This window comes from Loxodonta africana, chromosome 1, assembly GCF_030014295.1.
Source record: "Loxodonta africana isolate mLoxAfr1 chromosome 1, mLoxAfr1.hap2, whole genome shotgun sequence".
In the NCBI taxonomy this organism is placed as follows: Eukaryota; Metazoa; Chordata; class Mammalia; order Proboscidea; family Elephantidae; genus Loxodonta; species Loxodonta africana.
In genome coordinates, this window is record NC_087342.1 from 22,732,788 (window position 1) to 22,760,769 (window position 27,982).

General features: G+C 38.5%; 1 protein-coding gene across 1 annotated transcript in view; it reads left to right on the top strand.

Annotated features, from left to right (window-relative positions):
* The window catches only part of FGF12 (fibroblast growth factor 12), a 280,043-nt gene that overhangs the window by 73,078 nt on the left and 178,983 nt on the right, over positions 1 to 27,982 (top strand). Inside the window, exon 3 of the mRNA XM_023551628.2 lies at positions 23,844 to 23,947. Coding sequence (XP_023407396.2) covers positions 23,844 to 23,947 — 104 coding nt within the window. The remainder of the gene's footprint in view (positions 1 to 23,843; positions 23,948 to 27,982) is intronic.

Here is a 27,982-nt window from a genome sequence, read left to right on the forward strand (position 1 = left end):
TGTCTGGAGGGGAGATAAGAGGGCAGAGGGGGTCAGAAGCCGACAGAATGGGCATGGAGAATACAGGGTGGAGAAAAGGAGTGTGCTGTCTCATTGGGGGAGAGCAACTAGAAGTACATTAAAAAAAATAGCAAGGTGCATATAAATTTTTATATGAGAGACTGACTTAGTTGTAAACTTTCACTTAAAGCACAATTAAAAAAAACAAAACTTTAACAAGTTCCATTTCTGTAAGTGCCATTTGTTCTGAAAAGTATGTTGACAGCAGGAAATCTTCAACTCGTACTCCCCCTGTGGTATTCTCAAAGTGTGTCTAAAGAATTTGAGAGTTATACTCGTAAATGATAGAACCAGAATCCAGGCTATCTGACTTTAGAGTCTGTGCCTTTTAGTCAGTTATTTAATCTTTCTGTGTCTTAATTTCCTCATTTGTTAAATGAGAATAATAATAGTACTTAGATCATAGGGTTGTTAAGTAGGTGGAATGGGTTAATTCAGGAAAAGTGGCTTAAAACAGTGCCTGCAGTACAGTAACTCTTAGTAAATGTCTTTTGTTCTTGATGTTATTCTCAGCCATAGGAATGAGAGGGTCCTTGTTCATAAGGAGCTCATAGACAGTGGCCATTTAACAGAAATAGAACCCTTAGCAGAGCAGCTATATTTACATAAGATAATTTGTAGGTACTGGTGCTGGGTGTATTGATGGATACTTAAGGTTAGTGGTTTCCAGTGTGTGGCTCCAGGACCATAAGCATCAGCATCATCTGGGACATTGTTAACCCCCAGTGCCGTCCAGTCGATTCCAACTCATAGCAACCCTATAGGACAGAGTAGAACTGCCCCCATAGAGTTTCCAAGGAGCGCCTGGTGGATTCAAATTGTCAACCCTCTGGTTAGCATCCGCAGCACTTAACCACTATGCCACCAGGGACCTTGTTAGAAATACAAATTTTCGGGCCTTACCCCAGACCTCTTGAACTGGAAACTGGGCTGAGGTCCAACAATCTATGTTCTGACAAACCCTCCAGGTGATGCTGATGCACTGAGCTGGGCAGAAATGGAAGCTCTTCATTGCCCCCAGGATTTGGAGGGTTCATGTTTGTTAAAGCAGACAGTCTCTATCCTGGTCTGTCATACCTAGTTTTACAGGTTCCTGACCTCTAATATAATAGGAAAAACATAGGTTTGCAGATACCGAAATTCAGAATTTCTAGTATTTCAGAAACATGCATTGAATCTATTCCATTTCAATTTATTTCCTAGAGAGAGTCAGGGCTCACTTTGGAGATTACAAATATATACGTGTGTGTGTGCGCATGTGTGTGTGTGTATGTGTACATTTACATAGTTATAGGTAAACCTATACCACATAATTTTATTTTATGTCTGAGAACTTCTATATACACTGTTTCCTTTTGCTTGGAATGTCTTCACCAATCTAATCCACTTGGAAAGCTACTCTTACTCTTCAGAATCCATTTCAATCCTCATCTCCTTTATCTGTGTGAAGCCTTTTCCTCCTCAACTGCCGCCCCCACCCTGCAAAATCCCGTATTAATCACTCACTTCGTTCTACTGTATTCATATGTCTAAAATGCCCAAGTCACATTACAATGCAATTCCTAATTGCATTTGGGTTTTCCCTATTAGACTGTAACCTCTTTATTTGCACTTCTGCCTAGCACAGTGATGGTCACTTACCAAGGCTTCCAACTGGAGGCCTATAGCTATGTTTCATTTATCTGGCAACCTTTAGAAAATGTAAATGAATATATTCAAGAAATGCATGTATCTGCCTTTACTCACATTGTCCTTCTACCTGCCAGTGCCCTGAAGACTTTGAGTTTGGGATACACATTTTGCTACCCTCACTAAATGTTTGTGAAACCAAGATAACTGAACACAACTTTAATGGAGGAGTATAAATGACTTAAACATCCCAGTGATAAGACAAAGTAACCTAGTTTCTAGTCCAGATTGCACCCCTAGTTAGCTGCGTGATCTTGTTTAAGTCATGCAACCTTTCTGTTCTTTGGTTGTCTACTCAATAAAATGAGGGGCTTGGAAAAGATGATCGATCACCAGTGCCCCTGAGACATCTGAAATTTTGCAAGCCTATAAATTACTAATGGTTTTTGGTTTTTACCTTAAAACATCTGAACCTTTTCCTTTTAGACACATTGCAAGAAAAAAAGCAAAATTGTAAGATATAGTATAATAATTTTTTATTGAATTTGAAAATGGTAGTGACTTCTTTTATACTTTCAAAATATATATATACACAGAATTTGACCACTCATAGAATTTGGTCACTCATAGTGACCCTACAGGACAGAGTAGAACTGTCCCATAGGGTTTCCAAGGAGTGGCCCGTGGATTTGAGCTGCCGATCTTTTGGTTAGCTGCTAATCTCTTAACCACTGCAACACCAGGGCACCAGAGATTATTAAAACCTTCCTGAAACCACTTGACTCTGAGGCTCTAAGGTGAGAGTTGACTTCTTCAAGTAGAGTAAGTAGAATCTTATTCTACTAAATCCAGATATTTTGTTCCTTCCTATATATCAAGTTACTGCTTGAGAGTTTGTATGAATTTGCCCCCATTCTCACACTTAATGTAGGTTGTAATTAATGGCAGTTTGATTTGTTATATGTGGTTGGCTCAAATAAACACTCAATAGCCACCAACTAGATAGGGGATAAATCATAAACTTAGGCTCGTGTGGACCGGTGTTTTACAGGGGATACTACCACTAAGTATGAAAAAGAATTATGTATTTTCAATGAAAGATTTGAAAAATAAAATGGTTCTCTCTGTGTGGGGCATTATTTTATGAGTCTATGAGTTTGGGGCACATCAGGTAATAATAGCTGATGTTTGCTGAACACTTTCTAAGTATCTAGTTCAGTTTGAAAATTTTATAAATTTTTACTAATTTACTTCTCATAATAACCCTGTAATATAGATACCATAATCATTCCTGTTTTTCAGATGAGAACCTTGAAAAAGTTCAAGTAATTAGCCCAAGGTCACACAGTTAATAAATGGTATGCCTGGGATTTGAACTCAGGGACTTCAGTTCCAGAGTCAGTACATTGACTCTCTCCTTTGTCTTTTCTGGTTACTGTTTTGGAGTGCAAAATAAACCTTCCGTTAAACCCCAGCCGTGTATTCTTCTGACAACACATTTAAAAAGCATTAAGAAGGAATATGGTTTTCTTACAAAATATTATGGTGGTTTGCTTTAGAAAGGCTAAACATTGAACTCGAGGGGATTTTTGTGTTCCAATTTAATTTTTTTTTTTAATTCTTTTTTTTGTTAATTTTTATTGTGCTTTAAGTGAAAGTTTACAAATAAAGTCAGTCTCTCACACAAAAACCTATATATACCTTGCTACATACTCCCAATTGCTCTCTCCCTTATGAGACAGCCCACTCCCTCCCTCCACTCTCTCTTTTAATGTCCATTTCGCCAGCTTCTAGCCCCCTCTACCCTCTCATAGTCTCAAGTGTCCATCTCATCCAAAAAGCTCACTCCTCACCAGCATCCCTCTCCAACCCATTGTGTGGTCCAATCCCTGTCTGAAGAGTTGGCTTCGGGAATGGTTCCTGTCCTGGGCCAACAGAAGGTCTGGGGGCCATGACCACCGGGGTCCTTCTAGTCTCAGTCAGATCATTAAGTCTGGTCTTTTTATGAGAGTTTGGTGTCTGCATCCCACTGCTCTCCTGCTCCCTCAGAGGTTCTCTGTTATGTTCCCTGTCAGGGCAGTCATCGGTTGTAGCCAGGCACCATCTAGTTCTTCTGGTCTTAGGCTGGTATAGTTCCTGGTTCATGTGGCCCTTTCTGTCTCTTGGGCTTGTAATTACCTTGTGTCCTTGGTGTTCTTCATTCTCCTTTGATCCAGGTGGGTTGAGACCAATTGATGCATCTTAGATGGCTGCTTGCTAACCTTTCAGACCCCAGACGCCTCTCTCCAAGGTGGAATGCAGAATGTTTTCTTAATATATTTTATTATGCCAATTGACTTAGATGTCCCCTGAAACCATGGTCCCCAAACCCCTGCCCCTGCTATGCTGCCCTTTGAAGCATTCAGTTTATTCCAGAAACTTCTTTGCTTTTGGTTTAGTCCGATTGTGCTGACCTCCCCTGTATTGTGTGTTATCTTTCCCGTCACCTAAAGTAGTTCTTATCTACTATCTAATTAGTGAATACCCCTCTCCCACCCTCCCTCCCTCCCCTCTCTCGTAACCGTCAAAGAATATTTTCTTCTCTGTTTAAACTATTTCTTGAGTTCTTACAATAATGGTCTTATACAATATTTGTCCTTTTGCAACTGACTAATTTCACTCAGCATAATGCCTTCCAGATTCCTCCATGTTATGAAATGTTTCACAGATTCCTCATTGTTCTTCATCGACGTGTGGTATTCCATTGTGTGAATATACCATAATTTATTTATCCATTCATCTGTTGATGGGCACCTTGGTTGCTTCCATCTTTCTGCTATTGTAAACAGTGCTGCAATGAACACGGGTGTGCATATATCTGTTCCTGTAAAGGCTCTTATTTCTCTAGGATATATTCCAAGGACTAGGATTGCTGGATTGTATGGTAGTTCTATTTCTAGCTTTTCAAGGAAGCGCCAAATTGATTTCCAAAGTGGTTGTACCATTTGACATTCCCACCAGCCGTGTATAAGTGTTCCAGTCTTTCCACAGCCTCTCCAACATTTATTGTTTTCTGCTTTTTGGATTAATGCCAGCCTTGTTGGAGTGAGATGAAATCTCCTTGTAGTTTTGATCTGCATTTCTCTAATGGCTAATGACTGTGAGCATTTCCTCATGTATCTGTTAGCTACCTGAATGTCTTCTTTAGTGAAGTGTCTGTTCATATCTTTTCCCCATTTTTTAATTGGGTTATTTGTCTTTTTGCAGTTGAGTTTTTGCAGTATGATGTAGATTTTAGAGATCAGGTGCTGATCAGAAATGTCACAGCTAAAAACTTTTTCCCAGTCTGTAGGTAATCTTTTTACTCTTTTGGTGAAGTCTTTGCATGAGCACAGGTGTTTGATTTTTAGGTGCTCCCAGTTATCTAGTTTTTCTTCTGCATTTTTAGTAATGTTTTGTATACTGTTTACGCCATGTATTAACATTGTTCCTATTTTTTCTTCCATGATCTTTATCGTTTAACATTTGATATATAGGTCTTTGATCCATTTTGAGTTAGTTTTTGTGTATGGTATGAAGTATTGGTCTTGTTTCATTTTTTTTGCAGATGGATATCCAGTTATATCCAGATGGATATCCAGCACCATTTGTTAAACAGACTGTCTTTTCCCCATTTAACTGACTTTGGGGCCTTTGTCAAATATCGGCTGCTCATATATGGATGGATTTAAGTCTAGATTCTCAATTCTGTTCCATTGGTGTATGTATCTGTTGTTGTACCAGTACTAGGCTGTTTTGATTAATGTGGCGGTATAATAGGTTCTAAAATCAGGTAGCATGAGGCCTCCCACTTTGTTTTTCTTTTTCAGTAATGCTTTATTTATCCGGGGCCTCTTTCCCTTCCATATAAAGTTGGTGATTTGTTTCTCCATCTCATTAAAGAATGTCGTTGGAATTTGGATTGGAATTGCATTGTATCTATAGATCGCTTTTGGTAGAATAGACATTTTTATAATGTTAAGTCTTCCTATCCATGAGCAAGGTATGTTCTTCCACTTAGGTAAGTCTCTTTTGGTTTCTTGCAGAAGTGTTTTGTAGTTTTCTTTGTATAGGTCTTTTACATCTCTGGTAAGATCTTCTTGGGGGCTACTGTGAATGGTATTAATTTGGTGATTTCCACTTCGTTGTTCTTTTTGTTTGTGTAAAGGAATCCAACTGATTTTTGTATGTTTATCTTGTATTCCGATACTCTGCTGAACCCTTCTGATAGTTTCAGTAGTTTTCTTGAGGATTCCTTAGGGTTTTCTGTGTTTTAAGATCATGTCGTCTGCAAATAGAGATAAGTTTACTTCTTCCTTGCCAATCTGAATGCCCTTTATTTCTTTGTCTAGCCTAATTGCTCTGGCGAGGACCTCCAGCACAAAGCTGAATAAGAGCGGTGATAAAGGGCATCCTTGTCTGGTTCCCATTCTCAAGGGAAATGCTTTCAGGCTCTCTCCATTTAGGATGATGTTGGCTGTTGGCTTTGTGTAAATGCCCTTTATTATGTTGAGGAATTTTCTTTCTATTCCTATTTTGCTGAGAGTTTTTATCATGAACGGGTGTTGAACTTTGTCAAATGCCTTTTCTGCATCAGTTGATAAAATCATGTGATTCTTGTCTTTTGTTTTATGTGATGGATTACATTAATTGTTTTTCTAATTTTGAAACATCCCTGCATACCTGGTATGAATCCCACTTGGTCATGGTGAATTATTTTTTTTTGATGTGTTGTTGAATTCTATTGGCTAGAATTTTGTTGAGGATTTTTGTATCTAAGTTCATAAGGGATATAGGTGTGTAATTTTCTTTTTTTGTGGTGTCTTTACCTGGTTTTGTTATCAGGGATATGCTGGCTTTATAGAGGGAGTTTGATAGTACTCTGTCCTTTTTTATGCTCTGAAATACCTTTAGTAGTAGTGGTGTTAACTCTTGTCTGAAAGTTTGTTAGAACTCTGCATTGAAGCTGTCTGGGCCAGAGATTTTTTTTTGGCTGGGAGTTTTTTTTTATTATGTTTTCAATCTTTTCTTTTGTTATGCATTTATTTAGTTGTTCTACCTCTGTTTGTGTTGGTTTAGATAGGTAGTGTGTTTCTAGGAATTCACCCATTTCTTCTAGGTTTTCAAATTAGTTACAGTACAATTTTTCATAGTAATCTGATATGATTCTTTTAATTTCAGTTGGGCCTGTTGTAATGTCACCCATCTCATTTCTTATTCAGGTTTTTTGATTCCTCTCCTCTTTTTCTTTTGTCGGTTTGGCCAATGGTTTATCAATTTTTTTGATTTTTTCAAAGAACCAGCTTTTGGTCTTGTTAATTCTTTCAATTGTTTTTCTGTTTTCTGTTTCATTCAGTTCTGCTCTAATTTTTATTTTTTGTTTTCTTCTGATGCCTGAGAGTTTCTTTTGTTGCCCTCTATTTGTTCAAGTTGTAAGGTTAATTCTTTGATTTTGGCCCTTCCTTTTTTTATTTTTCTATGTGTGCATTTATTGGTATAAACTGACCTCTGAGCACTGCTTTTGCTGTGTCCCAAAGGTTCTGATAGGAAGTGTTTTCATTCTCATTGGATTCTATGAATTTCTTTATTCCATCCTTAATGTCTTCTATAATCCAGTCTTTTTTGAGCAGGAATTTTTTATTGTTCAGTTTCCAAGTGTTTGATTTCTTTTCCCTGCTTTTTCTGTTTCTAATTTCCACTTTTATGGCCTTATGTTCAGAGAAGATGCTTTGTAATATTTCAATGTTTTGGATTCTGCTAAGGCTTGTTTTATGACCTAGTGAATGTTTCATGTGCACCAGAAAAGAAAGGATATTTGGTTGCTGTTGGGTGGAGTGTTCTGTGTATGTCTGTGAGGTCAAGTTAGTCATTGTGGCATTTAGATCTTCTGTGTCTTTATTGAGCTTCTTTCTGGATGTCCTGTCCTTCACCAAAAGTGGTGTGTTGAAGTCTCCTACTATTATCGTGGAGCTGTCTATCTCACTTTTCAATGCTGATAGAGTTTATTTTATGTATCTTGCAGCCCTGTCATTGGGTGCATAAATATTTAATATGGTTATATCTTCCTGGTATATTGTCCCTTTAATCATTTTATAGTGTCCTTCCTTATCCTTTCTGATGGGTTTAACTTTAAAGTCTATTTTGTCAGAAATTAGTATTGCCACTCCTGCTCTTTTGATTGTTGTTTGCTTGATATATTTTTTCTATCCTTTGAGTTTTAGTCTGTTTGTGTCTCTAAGTCAAAGGTGTGTCTCTTGTAGGTAGTATATAGACGGATCGTGTTTTTTAATCCATTCTGCTACTCTCTGTCTCTTTATTGGTGCATTTAGTCTGTTTACATTCGGCGTAATTATGGATAGGTATGAATTTAGTGCTATCATTTTGAGGCCCTTTTTTGTGTGTTGTTGACAGTTTCTTTTTCCTACTTAATTATATGTGCTGAGTAGATTATTTTTATATATTGTCCTTTCCTCATATTCGTTATTGTTGTTTTTGTTTCTGCTGAGTCTCTATTTTTTTCTTTTATTTTATTTTGATGTGTAGGATAGTTTGTCTCCTTTGTGGTTACCTTATTATTTACCCCTATTTTTCTAAATTTAAACCTAACTTTTATTCCTATGTATTGCCTTATCTTCCTCTCCATATGGAAGATCTATGAGTACATTTCTTAATCCCTCTTTATTGTTTTAATGTTGTCTTCTTTTTCATAATGACATCGCTGTTACCCTATTTTGAGCATTTTTTTTTCCAATCTTGCTTTGTCTTTTTTGATTTCCCTGCCTGGCTTGACTTCTTGTTGCTCTGCCCAGTGTTCTAGTCTTGGGTTGATACCTGTTATTATTTTCTAACCAAAGAACTCTCTTTAGTATTTCTTGCAGTTTTGTTTGTTTGTTTTTATGAATTCCCTAAAACTGCTATTTATCTGCAAATATCCTAATTTCACCTTCATATTTGAGAGACGGTTTTGCTAGATATATGATTCTTGGCTGGCAATTTTTTTCCTGTAATTTTTTAAATAATTATCCCATTGCCTTCTTGCCTGCATGGTTTCTGCCGAGTAGTCTGAGCTTATTCTTATTGGCTCTTCTGTGTAGGTGACTTTTCGTTTATCCCTAGCTGCTCTTAAAATTCTCTCTTTATCTTTGGTTTTGGCAAGTTTGATTATAATATGTCTTGGTTACTTTCTTTTAACAGCTACCTTATGTGGAGTTTGATGTGCATCTTGGATAGATATCTTCTCATCTTTCACAATCTCACGGAAGTTTTCTGCCAACAAATCTGACAATTCCTCTGTATTTTCTGTTGTCCCTCCCTGTTCTGGTACTCCAGTCACTCATAGGTTATGTCTCTTGATAGAGTCTCAAGTGATTCTTAAAATTTCTTCGTTTTTTAAAATTCTTTTATCTGATTTTTCTTCAGATATATTAGTGCCAAGTGATTTATTTTCAAGTTCAGAAATTCTGCCTTCTACTTGCTCAGTTCTCCTCTGACTTTATGTTGAGTTGTCTCCTTGTACAATTTTATTGTTAATCTTTTGAATTTCTGATTGCTGTCTATGGATTTTTCCAGCTTATTAAATTTTTCATTATGTTCCTGAATAATCTTTTAATTTCTTCAATTGCTTTACCTGTGTGTTCCTTAGCTTGTTCTGCGTATTGCCTCATTTCCTGCCTGATGTCTTGAAGGGTTCTGTATATTAAGCTTTTGTATTCTGCCTCTTGTAATTCCAGGGATGCATTTTCATCTAGAAGATCCCTGGATTCTTTGTTTTGAGAGCTTGTTTAGGTGATCCTGGTCTGTTTCTTTATGTGACTCGATATTGACTATTGTCTCCGAGCCATGCATAAGTTATTATATTAGTTTATTTTATGTTTACTTACTGTGTTATAGCTTCTTGCTTTGGTTTGTTTTGATATGCCCGAATGGGTTGCTTGAGTGAGCTAGCTTGATTATTTTTGCCTTTGGAGCTCTGATGTCCTGTCCCCAGATGGTTAGAGCTGTTATCTGGTGTATCAGTCTAGGAGTCGATTCAGCTTTCTATTATAAATTCAGCTCAGGTGTCCAGGTAGCTGATCGTCAAGTATGTGGTACAGGCTCTGCCCTACAATCTTAGAGGGGCAGGGGTGATTGGTGTAGGTACCAGTATCTGGTTGCAGCAGGGAATCACACTCTGAACAAGGCAGTGGGGTGGGAATCATCCCTGACGTGTCCCTGAGGAGAACATGTCCCTGCTCCCTAGAGCATACAGGTGGGTGTGTTCTGCAGATGGACCATAGGCACCCAGTGTTTATAGTTGTAACGACTGGGAGGCACCAGTTATCCTGGGACCCCTGTCACAGGTGGCTGGGCGTCCTGAGTGGAGCTACCAGTCCTTAGGCCCCTGATGTGGGTAGGTGAGGACCCTATTTAATAGGCAAAGCAATGTCAAACATCAAACACCCAACACTCTGCCACACAGCTGAAATGGTTGGAGTCTGCCAACAAGGGCCAATTCTCCTGAAATAGGCCCATACAGGTCCATATAGAGGGGAAAGGTACTCAACGTCCACAGACCATTTATGCCTGGACAGGAGCCGCTTCTGTCCTGAGCTCCCCTGGTTAGTGGAGCTGGCAAATTATCTTTTCCCCCAGTTGCAAATTTTTTCCTTCTCCAAGGCTGGGAGGATGGCTCTAGGCGCTCTACAGGGCCTACCTCAGGCCCAGAGAATTCAGCTACTGAAGCCAGCTTGGGAGCAGGGGTTGAGGGGCGGTAAAATATATGCAAGCGCTTAGCTTTTGCCGAGAGCGCTGTTCTTCTCTGGTTTAGGAGGTGTGAGTAGGCTGTGTGGCTGGCTGCTTCTCCCTGAGGAAACTGCAGCTGAACACTAGTACCAGCCCACTGCCACAGCTCCAGGAGTGGCGCCTGAGGGCTCCCTGCGATTCAGGTCTGGTAACTCCTCTCCGCTTCTGAACCATCTCTTCCTCCCCCTGCCCCTCTGTTCATTTTCTAAGCTTGCCTTTGATGCTCAGTGCTCCTAGCTTGTCATAAATACACTTGTTTCACTTGTTTTTTTGGGTGTGTGTTGTAAAGAGGGCTTGCCGGAAGTGTCTGTCTATTCCACCATCTTGGCTCCGCCCTCTAATCCTTCCCAATTGGATGTTTTTAAGATGTAAATTTTAACTGTTTTTGGAAATAGTAATCCATGATACAATGATTGGAAAGATCTCAATTAATCTGGTTGCTTGTTTCAGATACCTGACTTGGGAAGTTTGAAGTGTGTAGGGTGTGCATGTTTGTGTGTACCTGTGTGTTTTCATCTATTATTCAGTAGCCCAGATAGAGTGGTACAAAGCTGGCATCCAGCCAAGATCTAGTGAGGTTGCACTTAGTACAGCTGCTTCCCCTGACACTGAGACAGAATGTGAAACACATATCCGTGTCAAGATACATCTGTACAACGTTACTAAGCCCACTCCATAGTGTTATATTTGAATTGTAAAACATACCCTAAAGAAAGTTTCTCCTTATTCCCTCTTACTTGGATTGGCAGAAGATGTCGTTTTTATTGTTTTTTTCAGTAGGTCCTGGGGATCAATCCCAATGCCTGGGGAGATGGTATGGTGTATAGGATTTTAGAGAGAGAGAGTCATGGATGTTCCTAGGTTATTTCTCCACTTACCAGCTGTATAAACTTGGGGAATTTGCTTAGCACTTTTAATGCCATAGTCCCTTACCTGCAAAATGGGATTTACAGAGAAAGGCTTGAGGTATATAATACGAAATTTATTCTCATGGAGGGAAGTGCTGTGGAAAGTAAAGAGGAGAAAACTATACTAGCCGAAGTATCATCAAGGGAAATTGCAGGTAAAAAGTAGAACTTGAGCAGGGTTTTAAAGATAGTATAACAAACCCTTTTATGAACCATATCTGCAGTTTCAGCACTCTTCCAGGCCCTAGACTCAACTTTCTCATCTCCTGGGGAAATTGGATCAAAGTCTAATTTGGACAGAGTTAAACCCCACTGCACTTGGACTTTACCTCTGAGGGGTTAGAATGAGCCCAGGTATACATGGTTTGTTCTTTTTCTTTGACACTCCTGATCATCTGAGCAGGGAAAGCCCTACCAAGATGCAAGGGAAGATGGTCCATCTTGCTGATATATCCATGTTCTTTAGAACAGTGACTCTAAAAATATTTTTCACATTAGAATCACCTGGGTAACTTAAAAAATTCTGATGCCCAGATGTGACCTGCAGGATCTTTGAGGATAGAATCCAAGCATTGGTATTCTTTTAAAATAACCCAGGTGACTCCCAAGTACAGCCAAGTGTAAGCACAGTGATTTGTTTGAAGCATTGCTTCTCATAGTTAGTGTGTATCTGAATCACCTCGAGGGCTTGTTGAAATACTGATTGTTAGACCCTACCCCGAGAGTCCGATTCAGAAGTTCTAAAGTGGGGCCCGAGAGTTTACATTTCTAACCAGTTCATAGGACTGGACTTTGAGAACCACTGTTCTACAACAGTACTTCTCCAACTTTGTCGTTGTTGCTAGGTACCCTTGAGTCAGTTCTGACTCATAGTGACCCCCTTGAGTCAATTCTGACTCATAGTGCCTGGTCCTGCACTCTCCCCACCATCATTGTTATTCATGAGCATGTTGTTGTAGCCACTGTAGCAATCCATCTCATCAAGGGTCTTCCTCTTTTTCTCTGACCCTCTACTTTACCAAATGAATTGTAATTACCCAGGGGTCTTGTTAACATGCAAATTTTGATTCAGTTGGTATTGGATGGGGTCTGAGTTTCTGCCCTTCCAACAAGTTCCAGAGAATGCTGATGCTGCTGATACTTTCAGTAGCAAGGTATGGTCCACTGACTAGTAAGCATCAGCATCCCCTGGACATTTTTTAAAAATATCCCAGACCCACTGAATATAAAATTGCTTTTTAACAGTACTGCCCATTGAGATCATCTGAGGAATTAAAAAAAATACTGATGCCTAGGTTCAGTACCAAGAGGTTCTGATTTAATTGGTATGGTTGCAGCCCGGGCATCAGAATTTTTTAAAAACTCACAGAGGTTTGTAATATGCACCAAAGCTTGGGAACCAGTAGACTGAATTACTTTTGGAGTTTTTCAGTTTCTAAAGCCTGAATACAAAATTTGCATTCTCCAACTTTTGAGATGGAATTATACAGTAAGACATTTATTTTAAAGGACAGTCAACATCGTTGCTGTTCTTTTATGGGATGTTTCATGATATTTTGGTGTAAAAGGATACCCTTGAGCTACAGATGGCAAATAACTGGCACAAGCTCCCGCTTCTGTGTCCATGATAGACATCCCAAAATTCTCAAAACATTTACTGCTGTCTAGCCTCAGATGACTTGCAAAGGCACTGTTCCAGGCAGCTACAACACAGTGATTGGAATTGCACATATGCCTGTCGTATGCGTGTTTCATTTTCATTAACATCAACATATTGAGGACCAACTGCATCCTGTCATTGGGTTACAAAGGTGAATCTGATACAATTCCTGCCTTCTAGCTGTTCCCAGAGCAGTAGGAGAGGTTGGACGTCTATACAAAACCAAACCTACCAATGTAAGGTGGCACCGTACTACCAGTGACTAGAAGAATCCCCAGATTTCAGAGATGGAAGAGATCTCCAAAAGCCATAGTGCTCAGTGAAGGTGGCTTTAACACTGAATCTTGAGGAATTGGAATAAAATAAGCCAAGTTAGGAGAATGATGAGGAGGCACAAGATAACGAAGTGGAGAAAGCTCCCGCCATAATGCAGGAAAGTGAGCTGACTATTTGGATGAAGGAAGAATCACAGGGCTGTATTTTAGAATTGCCTTAGCTGACTGTATTATAGGAAGTGGGGAACCAAGGAAAGTTACTGAACAATTGCAATTGAATGATGGGTGAGATGTGGTACTTTGGAAGCATTTTCCAACTAGGGATTATAGTAGAGATGAGCTGAGGGAGAGATTTTAAGGTTAGAGGAGAATAACCTGAAAAACCCAAACCCAGTGCCAGGGAGTCGATTCTGACTCAAAGCGACCCTATAGAACAGAGTAGAACTGCCCCATAGAGTTTTCAAGGAGCACCTGGTAGATTTGAATGGCTAACCCTTTGGTTTGCAGCCATAGCAGTTAACCACTACACCACCAGGGTTTCCTTAGAGGAGAATAAAAAAAAAAAAAAAAAAAAAAAATAAGAGCAAAATCATCATCCTATTTGTCCATTTCTAAAAACAAGCTTAACACATGATATTAAATTCTGTAGATCAAACTTAATATTTTTGGATTTTTTTTTTTTTTTTTAAATCATGAGCAGTAAGTGTAACATTTGGGCCTCAACATAATGTAAAAATAGAATAATGAATGTTCCGTTTGTGGATTTTCCATTGACTTTCAAGTATATTTCAATATAAATGCTCATTCTTATTGTGTGTATAAATTGTCAAAAGTGTTTTCTTGTTTTGATAATGAACAATAACAAAGTACAAAGCTTTGTTGAGCATAGCTCAGCCATCTCAAACAAGTTTGCTTGTGTTGTGTGTGTAATGACGACTCAGGAGAATTAAAAAGTTTTGTACCTTCTGGGTGGGACGTACCTGCTAGACTTAAAAATGCCTCTAAGGTCTCTGAATTCCTTTACTACTGTTCCATTTTTCTCACTTTCTTTGCAACTACTTGGATTGTAATTTTCTAGAATTTCTCTTTCATTCTTTAAGAGCAACAATATTTTTTTCTTTATTTATTGTACTTTAAGTGAAAGTTTACAAATCAAGTCAGTCTCTCATACAAAAGTTATACACACCTTGCTATGTACTGCCCTTCCCCTAATGAGACAGCATACTCCTTCTCTCCACCCTGTATTCTGCGTGTCCATTCAACCAGCTCCTGTCCCCCTCTGCCTTCTCATCTCGCCTCCAGGCAGGAGTTGGCCACATAGTCTCATGTATCTACTTAAGCCAAGAAGCTCACTTCTCACCAGTATCGTTTTCTGTCTTGTACTCCAGCCCAATCTCTGTCTAAAGAGTTGGCTTCAGGAATGGTTCCAGTCTTGGGCTACAAAGGGTCTGGGGACCATGACTTCTTGGGTCCCTCTAGTCCCAGTCAGACCATTACGTCTGGTCTTTTTATGAGAATTTGAGATCTGCATTCCACTGCATCAGGGATTCTCTGTTGTGTTCCCTGTCAGGGCAGTCGTCGGTGGTAGCCGGGCACCATCTAGTTCTTCCAGTCTCTGGCTCTAGTTCTTCCAGTCTCTGGTTTATGTGGCTCTTTCTGTCTCTTGGGCTCATCTTTACCATATGTCTTTGGTATTCTTCATTCTCCTTAAGAGCAACAAGATTTTATAGCTTTATCACCACCAGAGCCTAGGTTCACATCTTTGCTTTTTCACTAGCAGACTCTATGACCCTGTAAACCATATTCTTGAGCTACAGTTTCTTCGTCTGTGATGATGGCAACACTAATGGGGTCAATTTTTTCTATGTTAGATTTTAGCTGCCATGTTGGCAGGTACCATGTTGGTCTTTTTCACCACTGTATTACAAGTGCCTAGCACAACGATTGGGATATATGTGATAAATTAATAAATAAACCCAATAGGCCAGAGTACCATTTTTTGCAACATAGTGTTTGATGGACACTTTTTAGAGGATACAAATCTGAAAGCTTCCAAACATGAAGTGATTTCCTGGAGGATGTTTTTGCCCCTTGATCTTATGGACTGACACCTGTGCTGATCACTGAATTCTTCAAATGAGCTGTGAGACAAGTCTTCTGTGTAAGACAAATTGGCTGTAAAGGATGAGTGATGACAGGCATTTGCTTTCATTATTGATAATGATATGCTTCATTTTTCATCTTAAAGGAGAGAAATAAGAATCACACTGAATTTGCTTGTTAATTATGCAAGTTTTTGAATGTCTTTAAAGTATCATAAAAAAAATAGGAAAGGTTATTTGGCGTTACCAGGATTAAAAGCTAGCAACAGAACTTCTACTGGAGCTAAGGGAAACATTTCAACTAGCCCTTGTCAAAGAAAGGAACCATCATTGTGCTCATTTCCACTGTGTTGAAAATCCACATTGTCTGCTGTGAGCTGATGCCTAGAAGAAAAATTTAGTCTCTAAGCCCCAATCCACTAATCAGTTCCAGAAGTCCGTAAAGTCAGTGGAGAAAATAAATCAGTTAGTTGGGTTATTTGGCCAATGCAATTGTGTACAAAATAGGGCATCAGACTGAAAGCACTGATTTAGCATAACCTCAAGTGTGTTGATTTTTACATTGTTTAAAAACCAAAACCAAACCCACTGCTGTCCAGTCGATGCTGATTCATGGCGACCCTGCAGGACAGAGTAGAACTGCCCCATAGAGTTTCCAAGGGTGAAATCTTTACGGAAGCAGACTGCCACATCTATCTCTGCTGGAGCAGCTGGTGGGTTTGAACCAGTGACTTTTTGGTTAGCAGCTGAGCGCTTAACCACTGTGCCACCTGGGCTCCTTTTTTCATTGTTTGCATTGTTTTATTTTAAAGCTATATGGTTGTTTTTGCTTACTGGGTCTTTGATATAGAAATGAAATAAATACCTTGCTCTTTTCTCCCATGACTTTTTAAGAAGTTGAAATACAGGGTAATGATCACCCTGCTACCTCACCCCCCCATTATGAAAGCTCTAAATTTAGAAGTATAAACCAACAACACCGATAACGGCACTTTGTATTTTACTTTTATGGTTTAAGAACTGTGTTTTTAAAACTCTATTCTTTTAATTGATCTTCATAAAAAGTCCAGTGAAGCATTCAAAACAAAGAAGCTGAGGCTTGGAGAGGTTAAATGACTTGCAGTTACCAAGATTACAAAGGTGTTTAATTTTACAACTAGGACTTCCTGCTTAAAGCTATGTCCTGGGAACTGAAGTTCAGTCCTTAACCTGGTCTTGAATCCTTGACTTAAAAGCTGAAGACAGAGGGACAATTATACCTGTCCCTTAATTTCTGTAGGAAATGTTGCTTTAGAGAGTTCAGCTCAGCAACCATAATTGTTTAGGCTTCTACTATGCAATGCTTGTGGGTACCAAAAAAAAAAAAAAGAAAAAAAAGAGTCATACTCTTGAAAACTTCCTATTTTGTGCGGAGACTCAGTCAAGCAATACATATTAAAAAGCAGCATGAGAAATGCTATGTATGGAATGCTGTAGAATTAGGATCAGGGAATAATTAATGTATGTAACCACTCCTCGGTTGGAGGACTCAAAAACTAGTTTGATGTATACTCAGCAGGAAAAGTATTTTCCTATTGAGAAGAAGGAAGTGGAAAAATTGACCTGAGTAAATGATAAATAAATGCCAGAAATAAATAGGAATTTCATGAATAAGGAAAAACCAATTGAGTGGCCTGCAAATATTATTAAAAATATAACTATTACAAATATTATTGCAAGAAACTATAGGATTATGGGGAAGAAAACCTGGTACCAACTTATTTTTTTAGGTTAAGATTTTGTAAGATAGGATGTTATTCACACTCTAACAAAATACCTTTTTTGAGAACTTTTTGTAGTGATCGATATTATGGGAAATGATATTAAATTTTCCAGAGAATCTGACATTGATAGTCCCCAGTTTATGAACCTAGGTATCTCCATTCTGTTAGAATCTATAAATTTACTTGAGTTTTTAATGGGTCATAAAATGCATTTCATCATTGTCCATCCTACAAAATTAACCTAGAATGTCAAAATACAATTGTACTCTTTTATGATGTAAATATGTTCATTGTTGCAAGCAGTAAGGATTCTGTCCTTAGAAGTTATAGGAAAGATACTAGATTTACATGTTACAAAGTTAAATTTGTCCTGAGCTTTCTTTTCTTTGGAAACCCTGGTGGTGTATTGGTTAAGAGCTATGGCTGCTAACCAAAAGGTCCCGCAGTTTAAATCCAGCAGGCACTCCTTGGAAACCCTATGGGGGCAGTTCTACTCTGTTATATAGGATCGCTGTGAGTCAGAACTGACTTGATGCCACTGGGTTTGGGTTTCTTTCTTTTTACCCCCTCCTCATTTCTACCCCTTCTTTGCAACTCTGTTGATTGTAACATTAAGTGCTTTCTGATGTGTCTTGGATTGGTTATTACCTTTTTGTCACTGAAATAATCTAGTAAAGATAATAGACAGCAAATAAGTTGAATAAGAACACAGTACTTTTACAACACGTTTTTTTCTCTCTGATCCAGTATAATTTTACAAGATGTCTACATTATAATAGATCTCTTCCCTTGTACTTCATTCCCTACAGCCCTGTCCTCTTCCCCCAAACACCCTAGGCCCATGCAGCCCGTGATTCTGCCATCTCAGACTTTCTACCATGTAGGTTTTCTGGCTTTTTCTTTAAATTAAGTATCTAAATTTTGTTCTGTATTGATTATGTATGGTAAATATTATCTTCCATTTTTTCCCACATGCTTAATTATGGAAATATGACCTAGAAAAGCTACAAATAAGCAAGCTTAAAGAGAAACAGTGGCTCATTCACTTATTTATTGAGGGAGGATTGAGTAGCAGCTTCTAAGGCCCAGATGCTATGCTAAACAATGGGAAGAAAAATAAAAGTGTCCAACGCCTTCAAATTGCTGGACAGAATGGGGGCGAGGCTTCAAAAAGATTAACAGACGAAGGTGTATGTCCGAAGGATCATGTCTGTTGGGTTCATTACTATTTCCTCAGCCCAAACACAACATTTATATAATAAATACCCAATAAATGTTTATAGAAAACATAAATGCCCTCCAAATCAGGGAAATAGGAGAGGTATTTACAAGGTACTGTATGAGTATCTGGAAATCCTGGTGGTGTAGTAGTTAAGAGCCACGGCTGCTAACCAAAAGGTCGGCAGTTCAAATCTACCAGGCGCTCCTTGGAAACCCTAAGAGGCAGTTCTACTGTGTCCAATAGGGTCTCTATGAGTTGGAATCGACTCGACGGCCATAGGTTTGGTTTTTTGTTTGGTATGAGTGTCTTACCCTATAGTTTAGGTACTTTTCAGTCACTTCATTTACTTACTTTGTACCCAAAAGGAGAAGTTAGACCTGTTTTATGCTCTGAAATGAAGCTCAATAATCAGCTTTTAGTTTGATATAAAATGACATCTTGCCTGTCAAAATGCCTAGCAAATGCCTGACAAAAAAAGTAAGTGTTCAGTGAACATAATACCTTTACTTTATCCTTTCTTGTGCCCAATGTTTCTTTCATTCTGTCTTTCCACCTAAATTTCAACCTGAGACAGAAGGGTAGGACCATTTGGAGATCCCCTTTGAAAAAAATCAATCCAAAATTATGAAATGAAATTTAGGTATAAAAGGGAGTATTTTGAGTAAGAAAATAGATGACAAAAAAGTTATGTTTTAAAAAGCCGAAACTACCATGAGGACTTTAAAATTCAGAGAAAAAACAGAATATTTTAATTTTAGCTGTTGGATGCAAGTCGATAAATCACTCTTCTATTATTTTTAGCTGTATAAATCTTTGAATGTCTTTCATATGACAATGACTTTGTAATACATTTTGTGTGGAAAAAATAGAAAGATAATTCAGCCATCCCTGAAGTGAGGTTAAAATTGCTCTTTTATTTGTTGTAATTTAGAAGTTCTTTTAGCTTTGCAATTGTAATTTACAATAAAAAATATCACGACTGTTAATTTCATATAAATGTTTAGGATCATTTTCAAATTGGGGAATTTTCTTTCCTGTATGAATTGCTAGATTTTAGGGCATTTCTAGTCTACCCCCACCCACCCTTACCCTAGCAAATAACTTTTGAACTGATGCTAGTTTTTCATCCCAGTGCACACTGATAGGGCCCTCTCCCAGCACCTTGGATAGAGCCCATGTAATTTAGGGGCTATGAAGCTAAAGTTTCCTTAGTTTCATAGTAAACACACCTTAACTTTGGTCAGTAGAGAAAACAGAAGAGTTGTTTTAAGGAAGAAAATGATAAATTTTGATAATGCAGTTTAGATCCAGGGCTCGGGAAACTGAGAAACAAGACAAAGAACTTGGGACTACACATGTCATTTCAAGCATGGCAGGAGTCTCAATATGAAGATATGGGAAAAGCAACATTCCAGGAAAAGGGAATGAAGCAAGCAAAAACATGGAGTTCAGAAGGTAGGAGAAAACCAACTTATTGCCATCGAGTAGATTGCGACTCATAGTGGCCCTCCAGGACGGAGTAGAACTGCCCCATAGGGTTTCCAAGGAGCGGCCAGTGAATTTGAACTGCCAACTTTTTGGTTAGCAGCCGAACACTTAACCACTGTGCCACCAGGGCTCCAGAAGGTAGGAGGAGGGAGATTAAATCCCTAGAAGCTATAAATAAATGCATTAGAGTTAATGGTACCATGTAGCTGAAATGTACATTGTGCCTGTGTACAACCTTCAGTAGTAGGCTATGTTTTGAGTTTTTAATTTCATTCTTATCTTAAAAACAAAAAACAAAAACTTTCATTCCAATAAGGAAATATAAATCCCTGGAAATAATATGTCTTTTATGACCCTTATAATCAATAACATTTATTGAATATATGCTCTGTACATATAACTGGGCAAGATGTTACAGAGACTTACCCTTAAGAATCTTGAGTTACAGGGAGGGAGACAGACATGTAAACAAATAACTCTAATATAATGCTCCAAATGCCATTATGGAATATGCCCATGAAACAAATAATTCTGGTAAGAAGAACAGCTGGCTCTGGAAGGTTTGTGCAACACTCATGGAAGAGTTGAATAAGGTATGCCTTAAAGGATGAAAAACAGTTGAGCAGGTTAAGAGTGGAGAGATGGACTGTCCAAAAAAAAAAAAGATAAAGGACAAAAGGAAAAAAAAAGATCAAGGGGGAACTTAAGAAAAGGGAAAATACTATATGAAGCTGGTTAGGGTGGATGGGAGGTGTGACCGGCAAAAAGCTCAAATGCAGGTGGAGGCCAGGTTGTCAAGAACGTTAAGAGCCATAGTCAAGAGTTTGGACTTCATCTTGTAGACAACAAGGAATTGCTAGAGGTTTGTAAGCAGGGGAATGGCAGGAATAGATGGAAGGAACTTGCAGAAAATTGTGGGGTCAGGTAGCCAAGTTACTACGATTTAGGGCAGTCGCTTTGAGGATGGACAGGAAGACTGGGGATTCACTGAGTAGAGAAGGGTTCCTGGGAGGCGGAGCCAGAATTTGCCACACAGAAGATAAATCAAAGATAAGAGTAAGTCATTTGCCATTCAAAGTTGTTTCCTGAATTTTTTTTTTTTTTAATGGTCTTGGTAACCAAGAAAAACCAAACCCAGTGCCGTTGAGTCAATTCCAACTCACAGCGACCTTAGAGGACAGAATAGAACTGCCCCATAGAGTTTGCAAGGAGTGCCTGGAAACTGCCGACTTTTGGTTAGCAGCCTTAGCACTTAACCACTATGCCACGGGGTTTCCAATGGTCTTGGTAGGTCTCTCAAAACATACCGTCTAAAATCCATTATTACCTTATGGTTCACATGAAAGTTTCACTAGTTTCTTGCCTTTGCTTTTGCCTGGATTTAGCAGTTTTCTCATATTCCTCACATAGGAAGAACTTTATAGTTCTGCCTTTTTCTTCTGCATTACCTAAATGAACTAATATTCTTAGCGTTTGTCCAGGGAAATCTTTAGAAAAACATTTTGCAGGGTTTTGAATTTAATTACTCTTTCTCACAAGGATTGTCATTGAACTTGATATTTTCCAGCTACCATTATTTACCATCTATATCAGCACCTTCCATATAAGTACAAACCTTACCCAGTAATTCTGCTTTCATTAACAATCTGTATCAGTTAGGATCAGAGGTGGCTATGCGCTGTACAGACTGAGATAACCAGGACTCATTCTCTCACATAAAAGCCAGATGTAGCTAATTGGCCGCTGGACTAATGCCATTGCTCCATGCAGCCACCGAGGTCCCTACTCTTTCCAGCTCCCCTCGCCTACACTCCCGTGGGAATAATCCTTATTTTCATGGTTTGAGATGGTTCAGCCACCACTTCCTCATCCAAATAGCAATAAAGCCAAGGATTGGGCACCCATAACCTGTCTTTAAGGAAGGATCCCTCAAGCTTCTTAAGTCACTTCTGCCTACGTCCCATTGGCTAGTACTTAGGTCAAAGCCACCTGGATGCAGAGTATGTGGGGAAATGTGGCTAAATTATCTATTACTTTGGGACCAGGTGAGAATGGATATTTGGGAAAATTCAGGTTTCAAGGGAAAAAGGAGGAAACATTACATTTTGGACAGATAACCACATAGTTCTACTCTGTCCTATAGGGTTGCTATGAGTTGGAATCGACTCGAGGGCGCTGGTTTTTGGATTAACCACATAGAGAGTCAGAAAATCTTTGTTTATATGCAGTTTCAACTGGGTAACCTCTCTGACCCTGTTGCTCTTCTAAAAAATAGGATAATCATTTTATCTTAAAGTCTTGACGGTATTTATGGTTATCAAGATCAAATACAATAATGAATTTGTCAGCACTTTTAAAATTAAGTTATATAAAACTATAAAGTATTATTTTTTAAAGTAATAAGCAAGCTGCTGAGTAAGAACTCCATAAATGTTACTGAGGCAATATGTCAGCTTTTGCCTCCGGCTGCTGGTAACCTTTTTTGACAAACGGAGGAATCGGACATTAATGACACGTAACTCATATAGAAAGAATATCTCTCTGTTTATGAAACACTTTCAAGAACATGACAATGAATTTAATTCTCCTTTTAACTCTGTGCCATAGGGGCTATCACACCTATTTTACAGATAGGAAGACTAAGACAGAGAGGTAAATTGAATGGCTCAAAGCCACTGGGTTTAGAAACTATGTTGTCTGTAAGTCTTCCACTCGTTCCTTTAATTTGTTTTGCTGTCCTAATCTTATGTGCCACCCTTCTTGTTGACCATTTGGTAAAATCTAGAACCTCTAAGGTTGGAATGGTAGACTCTGTTATTTATCCTGCTTTAAGTACGTGGTGTTCTTCCCCATTTCTCTTCAATATGAATCAAATCCTCCAATGTGCCTGTCCCTTCCTGCATGTAAACTTTACCCTGCAGAACCACCTCACTTCCCAGCTCATTGTAATGTCCTTCTTTTCTTGGCTTACTCAAATTCCGTCCATTCTTGAAGGGTCAGCCTGGTTCCCACTTTCTGTGTGGGGCATTTCCCAACTGTTTCAGGTCGCACAGATCTCCCACTTTCCTGCACTTCTGTAACATAGAGAATATAGCATAGAAAATGCATATATTACATTTAATTATAGAAGCAAATCATATACTCTTTCGGATTATTCTGTCTGTCTTAGCTTTCTCTGCCCAAGTAGACTTTAAGCTCTTGTACTTCTTCAGTTATTTTAGTAGCAAAAGGATAGTGCTGAGAACGTCGGAAGGATGAAAACATAGTTTAGATTCAAACAGAGCCAGCAATTAATTCTTAAGCATCTATTAAGACTCAGTCTGAAGTTTTATGACAAATGAAGAAATGACTTTCAGAAAGGTAAAGAGACTGGTCCATGTCAAACAGCTTGGAATGGAATCCTGCTCTCTGAAACTGTGGCCTAAGTTTTGACCTACTGCCATAAAAATGAGCTGAGCATTTAACTGAAAGCTTTGTTTTGTTTAAGCTGAGGTGTGTGTGTGTGTGTGTGTGTGTGTGTGTGTGTGTTTAGCTTACTATCCTAGGTTGAGAAAACCAAAACCCATTGCCGCTGAGTTGATTCCAACTCAGAGCAACCCTATAGGGTAGAGTAGAACTGCCCCATTGGGTTTCCGAGGAGCAGCTGGTGGATTCGAACAGCTGACTTTTTAGTTAGCAACCAGGGTTTTAACCACCAGGCCACCATCTAACCCCTTTATCACAGATGGTAAAACAGAAGCTGAGTGTTCATGATAAGTCACATAGGTAATTAAGGGTGTGCACAGACAAGAATCTAGTTTGCACTGTTAGGCCTCTCTTTCTCTCTCCCCACCAATTTATACTGTTAGGTTTTAATTCTAAAGGAGTCAATTTAAGAAGCAAGATTATTTATTCCAAAGGTCACTGATCCTTTCCTGTCTTCTTTTTGCTCTTCTAGCTCTCTTCAATCTAATTCCTGTGGGCCTGCGTGTGGTGGCCATCCAAGGGGTGAAGGCTAGCCTCTATGTGGCCATGAATGGTGAAGGCTATCTCTACAGCTCAGTAAGTACCTTGTCCGGGGTGTGTGTGTGTGTGCATGCGTGTGTTTGCTCATGACCTGGTATTGAGAGATAATGCAGTAATTGTTATTTAACAGAAGAAAATTGGAAGTTGAAGTCATTTTGTATTTTCTGACCTAATCAAACTTGTTCTTAGAATTTATTCCCCAGTTTTTCAGGATTATTATTGGTCTTATAATTTGGGATGTTAAAAGACCATGTCCTGTTACATGAGAAAGACCCAGTTACTCTCCATGTGATATAAATTCTCTTGTCTAGCTCCCCCTGCTAGAAGGTAATCGGTCTTCTGAATTTTATCTTTGGTTTAATTTAAGAAGCGAGGCATTTTCCTTTACCTCTCCTTCAAGCATAGAGGATGGTTTGGGAAGAGAAATTCTTCAAATTGTCTGAGAGTCTTCTCTGTTGTGTTGCGGAGAAAGATTTCAGAAGAGATTTTGTGTTTGTATGCATTTAATAAATATGTGTAGTAACTAATTGTCAGATTCTCAGGTCACTTCAAAGGCATATGGACTTATAGAATGAGGTTTGGATTAGGGCTAGAATATTTGGTTTTTATTTGCATTTTAATTACTATCTAGTTATCCCTTTGGGCAAATCACCTCTCTGCTTAATTTCTGGACCTTTAAAATGAAGGGGTTGGAGTCCATGTTGTCTAATGTCTCTTTCAAATCTAAAGTGACAAGATTAGGCAGCAATCAAATGCTATGTTATCATCATTTTTGCTCAAAATAGTACTTCCAGGTAAATGCATTTTTGGTCAAAACAACGGGCTTTCATTCTACATGTGTTATAGTCCTAACAGTTCTTAATGTTCAGTTAATGAGCTCATTTTTTTAAAGTAAAAATTAAAAGAAGGAAAAGAAAGGTAAAAGTTTATTGCTTTGGATAATTCCAGTTAATGGGTTTTGGTTTTCTCAACCTAGGATAGTAAGCTAAACACACACACACACTCCTCAGCTTAAACAAAACAAAGCTGTCAGTTAAATGCTCAACTGATTTTTATGGCAGTAGGTCAAAACTTAGACCACAGTTTCGTAGAGCAGGATTCCATTCCAGTTAAACTTATTTAAAGAAATCTTGAATAAAACAAAAACTAAAACATAGAGACAATCTTAGTATATTGATTTCACGATTTAATCAGTCATCAAGTAAGCAGCTAAAGGCAGACTGTATTACATACGTTGTATTTAAAAGGCCAGAATGTGGGCTGTAATTCTCCAAAAGCTGTAGAATTCAGATCACTGGACTTAAATTGATATCTGGGGTCCAGAAAGAAGAAAAATGCAGGATTCTAACAACAGTATTGTAGGCGGGAGACAGTTGGGTAGGAGCCCACGCCTGCGTGCATGCGCGCGTGTGTCTGTGTATTTGTGTGGCCATCACTATTGAACCACAATCGTAAAGTGCCGGGGAGGGGAGACTGGGAATTCGGTATGTGGTCACTGAACATAGTTCTCTGCAGCATTCTTTCTCTCCTTGTTCAGAGCTGGGTTAAGACACAGGGAGCTTGGGCCCATAGGAAGGGGTTCTAAGAAGCTCTTAAGTAGAGAATTTTGCTGTGAGAGCTTTTTTTCTTTTTGGTAATAGAGCTGACACCTTTGTAAAGCCAATAACTACCTGTTCAGATATCTGTTCTCTGGATCTGGATTTTTAGATCTCATCTTCATTCAAATCAAACTTGTCTGACATCAGGAATCCCAATGGTTTTCCCTGCTTATGGTACCATGAGGCCACCAAGATCAATCTTGACATCACTGACATAGAGCATCAGGCTCCCTGATTTGAAATTAATCCTCTTTCTGGATAGAACTGATAGGAGTAAACGCTGGTCTTTAATTTTAAACAGGGATGTATGTCTAAAGATTTTGTTAAAGGACTAAAGGGGGACGGTAATAGGGAAGGCTGACCTGAAAGAATTTGATGTAATCATACCTGTGTGGGGTCCTCAGCAGGGATGTGCCAGCACAGCTAGGAGCCTTGTGGTAAGGTGGAAACAGGCTATTAACACTGGATTTCCTGAGGTGTTTTTGTATACGTTAAGGCTTAAGTCATTTGAAAAGCAATTTTCTATTTCATGTGAAATAATGCAGTTGGGTTCATCAGTAAGGACCATGACTAGGGTGTGTGTAGGGAGCGGAGAGTGGCTGAGAGTACTGGGAGCAGACTAAAGAAGTTCTAAAGAACACTTTTAGAATGCAAGTAAGACAAATGGAATCATTTCTCTAGTTTCGTTTGCCTGGTTTCTATTCATATCTAAGCTAGGAATTAATTCTCTTTGCTATTTTTGATTTCTCCCTCCCTTACCAGGAGACAGGAGGAGAAAGTATTAGTAAAGACAGAGCTACTCTTAGGTAGCATAGAGCTAGAATTTTAAGACCCATTCTGGGAAAAAAAAAAAAAATCTGTGTTTTAATAGATGAGTTTAATCCATGTATATTTAATAAGATTATTGTTGCACCTGGGTTTAGTTTTATCATGGTAATTTGCATTTTGTTTTTTATCTTTTATGCTTCTCTTTTCTCTTGTGTCGTTAAAGTTCTTTTCTTGTATTCCTTTTTTATTTTGCTAGTTTGTAAACTTAGCTTGTATTTCTATTTCTTTAGCGATTACCCTTAGTTTTTTAAAACATGTTGTTAGTTGCTGTCAAGTCAGCTCCAACTCATATCGACCTTATGTATAACAGAATGAAACATTGCCTGGTGCTGTGCCATCCTCACAGTTGTTGATATGTTACAGCCACTGTGTCAATCCATGTCATTGAGGGTCTCCCTCCTTTTTGCTGGCCTCTCTCAAGCATGGTGTCCTTCTCTAATGATTGGTCCCTTCTGGGGACTTGTCCATCCTTACTTCTAAGGAGTTTTCTGGCAGTGCGTTCACCAACGGTTCTTCTAAATAAAATGTCTGTGGTATATTCAATATTTTGTGCCAATACCACAGTTCTAATGTGTCAGTTCTTTGGTGTTTCGTTTTCATTGTCCAGCTTTCACATGCATGTAAGGTGACTGAAAATGCCATGGGTTAGGTCAGGCAGATCTTAGTCATCAAGTGACATCTCTGTTTTTTAAGATTTGAAAGAAGTCCTTTGCAGCAGATTTGCCCTATGTGATATGTTGTTTGATTTCTTGACTGTTGCTTCTATGGGCATTGATTGTTGATCCAAATAGAACGAAATCCTTGACAACTTCAATTTCTTCACCATTTATCATGATGTTATTTATGGGCCCAATTGTGAGGATTTTCATTCTATGTTCGGGGGTAATCCATACTGTAGTCTTTGACCTTCATCAGTACTTGTGTGTGTTAGCGTCTGTGAATGATGAATCTACTTAGTCTTAGTATCCATGAAAATGCCTTTCTTTCATTTTCACTCTTGAATTACAGTTTAGATAGTTATAAAATTCTGGTTGACCAGTATTTTCGTCAGAACTTTGAAAATTCTCATGACCTTCTGGCATCTCTTGTTGACAATGAGAAGTTTGTCGTCATTTTAATATGCTTTCATTTTTGGTAGTCTTCTCTGTGGAAACCTCTGAGACTTTTTTCTCGTATTTTCTTTATGTTCTGTAACTTCACGGTAGTGTCTTGGTGTGAATCAATCTTTATTTATCTTGCTAGGGACTTAGAATGTGTTTTTTTGATCCAAAGAATCATATTTCTTAATTCTGGAAAGCTTTAACTTTTACTCTTAAAAATTTTATTTCTTTATCACGCTTCCAGTCTGTTGTGTTGAAAATATTGTATGACGCATTGGAAAGTTTCAAATTTGTCTAGTCTAGAATTTATGCCATCTATTTTTTTTTTTTTTTTGTAATTTCAATCACTGTATTTTTCATTTTTGAGATGTCTAATGGTTTCTGTTTAATATCTACCTATTCTTGACATGGAAACCCTAGTGGTGTAGTGGTTAAGAGCTATGGCTGCTAACCAAAAGGTCCTTGGAAACCTTATGGGGCAGTTCTATTCTGTCTTATAGGGTCGCTATGAGTCTTTTAAATTTTTGGTTTATAGGCACATTTCT